Source organism: Alexandromys fortis, unplaced genomic scaffold, assembly GCF_014885135.2.
Source record: "Alexandromys fortis isolate MF-2015 unplaced genomic scaffold, M_Fortis_MF-2015_v1.1 scaffold_218, whole genome shotgun sequence".
Classification (NCBI taxonomy): domain Eukaryota; kingdom Metazoa; phylum Chordata; class Mammalia; order Rodentia; family Cricetidae; genus Alexandromys; species Alexandromys fortis.
Window position 1 is genome coordinate 88,630 of NW_026068112.1, and position 6,395 is coordinate 95,024.

A 6,395-nucleotide genomic window follows, 5' to 3' on the forward strand; every position below is an offset into this window, starting at 1 on the left:
AAAAAAAAAAAAAAAAGAAATGGGCCAAGCAGTGTTTAGATGAATACAGTTTGTGTGTTGTTATTTCGGGCATAAGCTAGCAGGCGGCCAGGGTGCTGGGGACGCAGCCCCGCCGCTCTTATTACAACAATGGTTAGAAATTACCTGCATGTGCTTGAGGAGAAGTTGATGAATTCAAATGATGGTGCATCCATGCAGCAGAAAACCATAGAAGGAAAATAGTGTGAGGATTATGAAAATGGTATTTGATGGAATCTTAGTGAGTTGAGGCTTGCCTGTATCTCTCAGGATACCTAGAGCTCTTTCTGGAGTCTCTGCATTCCTGTGTGTCAGCCAGCTACCTCACTGAAGCAGTCTTGGAATCTCAGCGAACCACAACAGGGAGCATTCATTTCTTCTCATGGCAAGCTCTGTTTCAGAGTAGTGCACTATTAGTGCAGATGGCTTCATGGCCAATGGAAACCAAGTGTATGAGCCACAGTGGAGAGTCAAGACGGCATCTTTAGCTGTTCCTGATGCTGTAGAACAATGGGGTGACCCACTGCTAGTGAGACTGCTAGTCAAGTCCCTTCTGTGAGACTGTAAATATTTGTCACTCAGATTGGCTTAATAAGATGCTGATTGGCCAGTAGCCAGGCAGGAAGTACAGGCAGGGCAGCAAGACTAGAAGAATTCTGGGAAGACGAAAGGCAGAGGCACAGTCACCAGCCAGATGCAGAGGAAGTAAGATGAGAATGCCTCACTGAGAATAGGTACCAAGCTGTGGCTAAACATAGGTGAGAATTATGGGTTAATTTAAGTTGCAAGAGCTAGCTAATAATAAGCCTGAGCTAACAGGCCAAATAGTTTATAATTAATAAAAGCCTCTGTGTGTTTCTTTGGGACTGAACAGCTGCGGGACCAGGCAGGACAGCAACTTCTATCTATAAGTAACCACTGTATTCATTGAACCACCCTTCTTTCTGTTTAACTGTCTTTCTCTCCTAACAGAATCCCTGGAATCATTAAATCTTCACAGCTCTTTAAGGACCCCACTCTGACTGAGGGCACAGAGCTGCTAACTTGAACCTTGAACCTCCTTTCCTAGGATGTTCTTGTCTACCGGCCTAAGTTAACTGTCTCTGTAATATTTATAGTAAGCATTTCATCTCCTTGGATTTAACCTACGTTTTATAAATCCATAGTGTCTTTCAGGACGATGGCTTATATATTACTGACTTCACTTTTTACTGCTATGGATGATTGGTTCTTCCTATGTGTCTCAAGGAACAGAGGCCAGTTTGTGCTAGGGGGACTCTTTTCATAACTCTCAGAGAGGCTGATGTAAGAAGTTTCTGGATCCAAATAAAAAAATTACCCAATCTGTGAACCAATCTTAAAATAGAGTTTTGTCATAACTGTTCCTTAAGAAATATAAACAGTAGAGGGAGAAAATAGTTGGAAGGGAGTACCACCACTAAAACTCGAGCCTTTCCAGCAGACTCAGCATCCACAAAACAAAATGAGCAAACAAACTAAAGACAGAGTTTAAACGGAGAGAGATGGGCTATGGGCTTTGAGAATGGAGAAGAAAGGCTCTAAACATCAGGGATGGAAAGCAGGAACAGGGATCCACATTTCCAGTCTTACCACGTGGGAGGCAAAGGTAGGTGGAGCTCTGGATAGCCAAGGCCAGCCTGGTCCACAAGTGAGCCTCAGGCTGTCAGGGCTACAGCATCACCCTGGAGAGAGAGGTGGGAGGGGCATGCAGCTAGGCATGGTGGTACAAGGCTATAATAATCCTAGCACTTGGGAGGTGGAGGCAGGAGGATCAGGAGTCAAGGTCATCCTTAGCAATATAGTAAATCTGAGGATAACCTGGGCTACAGAAGACCCTGTTATAGAGGAGGAAAGAATTAAGGATGTATTTCCCAGAAAAAGGAACACAACCATAATGCAAATGGGGCAGAAGTGGTCATTTCCTTCCTCTTTTCTAATCTTGGTTCCTAGCCTTTACTAGAGTCTCTTCAATGTCTTTCACAGTGCAGATTTTTTACCAGCTTGGAGGTGACATGTGGCTTCTAACGACCCTGCTCCTTTGGGGTAAGTTAGGCTCAGGGAGGCTTGTTGGGGGAGTTGGCTCTGGCCATGGCAATCAAGATGTTGCGTCATTGTTTGGTTAGCCTAAGAACTCAAAGTCTAAAGACGGCTATATCAAAGATCCAATCATTTATTGGTGCTTATTTCCAAAGGATGGGAAGGGGACTCTCTGGTGGCATTAAGCCTGCAAGCCTCCATCAGAATAAAGAGGGTATCATGAATACCCATCCCTTCTGTTGGTACTTGATCTGGGAAGAGAGGGATGGAGAGTCTCTCAAGAGACTTCAGCTGGGTCCTCCAAGTCATCGTGAGCTCTTCCCAATTCTCCCTTCGTCACCAGCATCTTCTAGTCCCCAACTGACATCTGTGTCTCTGGTCTCTTGCAGTTCCAGGCGGTGGACAAGTGGGTGAGTGGGCTCTCCATCAGTTTCTCATCTGCTGCTTCCCTGCTTTCAAAGGGTGGCTTCCATTAACCTGGAGGGAGGAGCACAGGGGGAAGACAGGCAAGAGAAAGATTTCTTAGTGACCGTCTCTGTATTTAGAGGGAGTTTTCTACAAAAGGTTTTCTGAGTGAGCCCTGGCTGCTGAACTAAATCCCTAGATCAGTGGTTCTCAACCTTCCTGAAGCTGCGACCGTTTAATATAGTTCCTCATGTTTGGTGACCCCCAACCATAACATTATTGTCATTGCTACTTCATAACTGTAACTTTGCTACTGTTATGAACTGTAATGTAAACATCTGTGTTCTCCGATGGTCTTAGGCAACTCCTGTGAAAAGGTCATTTTGACCTCCAAAGGGGTCGTGGCCCACAGGTAGAGAACCTATTGGCCTAGTGAGCTCAGAAAAGCAGATAATTGTGGGAACCCAGAAGCAGACCTGTCCGGCTGGTTTTTCTAGCCCTCCCCCCCCTCAACTTGTCTCTTTTATAAGAAAGCAGAGATAGGTGGTTCTTCTCAGACAGAAAGGCTTCACAGGCTTGAGCCTCAGTTTCCCCCCAAAGACAGCCTAGCACTGAGTGTAGGGAATCTGGTTCAAGGCAGTTTGCTCTGGTTTAAAACCCCACTTTCTTAAACACCAGTGATTTCATCATTAGCTACCAAATCCTAACACCTGTACTGGGATCAAACAACTCAGAAGGCTCCCATAGCAGAGCGGGACACTTACGGACCGGCTGGCTTCCTGGGTTTCCACTTGCTAAGTTTTTCAAACTGACTTACATACAGTTTCGCCTTGTGCAAGCGATACTTTCCCAATCCCTCACAGTCCTTGCGTTAGCTCCACTTAGGGTTTTCTCCATTCTTCTTCTTTTCCCTACAGTCAGTGACAGGAAGGCTGTGATCACCTTGCAGCCTCCGTGGGTCAGTATTTTCCAGGAGGAAAATGTCACTTTATGGTGTGAGGGGCCCCACCCGCCTGGAGGCAGTTCCACACAGTGGCTTCTGAACAACACAGTCCTTCAGGTCTCCACGCCTAGTTACAGGATCACTGAGGCCACTTTCAAGGACAGTGGTGAATACAGATGCCAGACCGGTCTCTCAATGCCAAGCGACCCTGTACAATTGGAAATCCACACAGGTAAACATGGCACGGAGCAGGAGGGCTGGGGATTCCAAGGTCTTCTTTTGTGCGGGTGCCAGAATGCTGTCTGTCTGTCTGTCTCCCTTTCTCTCTGAGAGTGTATGTGAGACTTTATATGAGTGAACGTATCAGCTCTAAGGACCTACTAGGTCCAATCAAGTCAGTATAATTAAAACATTACATGAAGATCATACGTACCCCTAGCACTCTAGATTGGACCAGTTTTGGGTACAATGTCTCAAGAAAAATTTCAGGCTCTTATGTTTTATCTTTGTCAAAAATTTATGGCAACACGTCTTTAATTTCCTCAAGGGCAGCTCTCTTGTGTGTTTTTCATTGTGTCGTTCTGATTGTGTACAGTGGCTTCACATTGTGGTTTCAATTTATAATTTTTTTGGTGACTGTGGTATTGACCACTTTTAATGTGTTTATTACTTGTCTTTATAAAGTACCTGACTAGCCTTTTGGCCAATGTTTTTTTTCTTTTAAAATGGTGTTGCATTTTAGGTGTGTGTGTGTGTGTGTGTGTGTGTGTGTGTGTGTGTATGTGTGTGTGTGTGTGAAGGACACACATGGTCTGATGGTCAGAAGAGGGTGCTGGACCTCCTAGAACTGGAGTCGTGAGCGGTAGCAGGGCTACGTTCTGGGAACTGAACTCAGGTCTTCTAGACCAGTGGTTCTCAACCTCCCTAAAGTTGCTACTTTTTTAATACAGGTCCTCATGTTGTGGTAACCCCAGACCATAAAATTATTGTTGTTGCTACTTCATAACTGTAATTTTGCTACTGTTATGAATCATAATGTAAATAATTTTTTTTTTTTGGAGATAGAGGTTTGCCAAAGGGGTCGTGACCCACAGGTTGACAATCACAGCTGTAAAAGAATAACAAGCACTCTTTCCTAACTGCTGAGCCTGTTAAGAAATCTCTCTAGCTCCTTCTCCCAAAGCCATTGGCTCATCGGAACTCTTTATATATTCTGGGTTCCTCAAGTGTTGGTAATTTCTTTGTGGCTTGCCTCCCCCCACAAAAGGAACAGAAGTTCTTGACTGTCATCTAATATACCAGGCTTTCTGCTTCCTGCTCCCTCTATCCTATTTATAAAATGTTTTGCTGCGGTTGTGCAACAGTGGGGACTCCATCGAGGTTATGCTGATGCTCAGTCACCTTCCGTCTGTCTGGGGATGCTAAGACACTAAGACACTGTCTGTCTGGCAGGAAGATAGAAAGAAGGCCATCTAGGGAATAAAGGTGGCAAACTTCCAAGATGACCGGCTTCTTCCTCACCCCCCTGATCTGAGACAAAAGCCTGGCAGCTTAAAAAAAAAAGCCTGGAGGGCTTTATTTATTTGTTTAGTTATTTTCTTCCAAAATTTGGGTCCTTTGCTGATGGACCAGCCTAGAAGTTCAACAGAATCCGTACGTATTTATGTAACAATTGTGGACCAGTCAGTCACCATCCCTAAATCAGGGAAGAAAGACTCACCAAAGGGGGGGGGGGAAACCTAGCCATTGAGAAGAGACTAGATTTATTTTATTTTGTTTTGTTTTATTTTGAGACAGGGTTTCTCTGTGTAGGCATGGCTGTCCTATAATTCATTCTGTAGACCAGGCTGACCTTGAACTCACAGAGATCCACCTGCCCCTGCCTCCTGAGTGCTAGGACTAAAGGTGTGCACCACCACTGTCTGGAGATGAGATTTTTCAGTTCTCAGCCCCATCTTGCTTTGGAGAGGATCTCTGTGTACTTGCTGTGTGTGCAGAGGTCTCTGTGTGCTTGCTGTGTGTGCAGAGTGTGGGTGTGCTTGCTGTGTGTGCAGAGGTCTCTGTGTGCTTGATGTGTGTGCATAGGATCTCTGTGTGCCTGCTGTGTGTGTAGAGGTCTCTGTGCACTTGTGTGTGTGTGTGCAGAGGTCTCTGTGCACTTGTGTGTGTGTGTGCAGAGGTCTCTGTGCACTTGTGTGTGTGTGTGCAGAGGTCTCTGTGCACTTGTGTGTGTGTGTGTGTGTGCAGAGGTCTCTGTGCACGTGTGTGTGTGTGTGCATTTCCTCACCTCTGATAGTAGCTCTTTCTCACCAGCTGACGCTGTCTGCTGTATTCAGGAATTTCCCTGCTGCCGTCTGTCGCACTCAAGACTTTTTCTTGCCTTTTAAATCTTTGACTGGCAGAGGAAAAAAAAAAAACAGTAGAGACCCTAGGACCAAGAAAATGCAGCTGGTTGGGTCCAGGTTCTAGTCATGGGACTCAGAACGAGGCTCACTTTCCTACTCAGAGGCAGTGAAGATGAGGGGTAACGTTAGAACTGGATATGAGTAAGCTCGGCGTCTATATATCATACGACACAGCTAAAAGCTGTATCTATTGTGTTTTGATATGAAATACCCCCATTCAGGGTTAAAAAGCTACATTTTTCCTCCTACGTGGACTCTACCAAAACCATATGTAAACAAATGTACATTTGAGTACAGCGTAGCACAAGGAAAGAGAAGAGAAGGGTAATGTTAGAGGAGGAGGAAGGACAGAACACAGGTAAGAGACATGGCCATGAAAGAGGACATAAAAGAGAAGAGAAGGGTAATGTTGGAGGAGGAGGAAGGACAGAACACAGGTAAGAGACATGGCCATGAAAGAGGACATAAAAGCCGGGCAGTGGTGGCGCACGCCTTTAATCCCAGCACTCAGGAGGCAGAGGCAGGCGGATCTCTGTGAGTTCGAGACCAGCCTGGTCTACAAGAGC

The 6,395-nt window shown here is 45.5% G+C and overlaps 1 protein-coding gene across 2 annotated transcripts in view; it reads left to right on the plus strand.

Annotated features, from left to right (window-relative positions):
- The first annotated feature begins 1,626 nt into the window (after positions 1-1,626).
- Fcgr1a (Fc gamma receptor Ia) overlaps positions 1,627-6,395 on the plus strand; it is a 9,606-nt gene continuing 4,837 nt past the window's right edge. The window contains exons 1-4 of one of the 2 annotated variants that reach the window (XM_050124719.1): positions 1,627-1,645; positions 2,023-2,082; positions 2,466-2,486; positions 3,399-3,656. In XM_050124719.1, coding sequence (XP_049980676.1) covers positions 2,052-2,082; positions 2,466-2,486; positions 3,399-3,656 — 310 coding nt within the window. In that variant the 5' untranslated portion in view covers positions 1,627-1,645; positions 2,023-2,051. Of the gene's footprint in view, positions 1,646-2,022; positions 2,083-2,465; positions 2,487-3,398; positions 3,657-6,395 lie in introns of those variants that run through there. The other variant, XM_050124718.1, reaches the window with a different exon arrangement.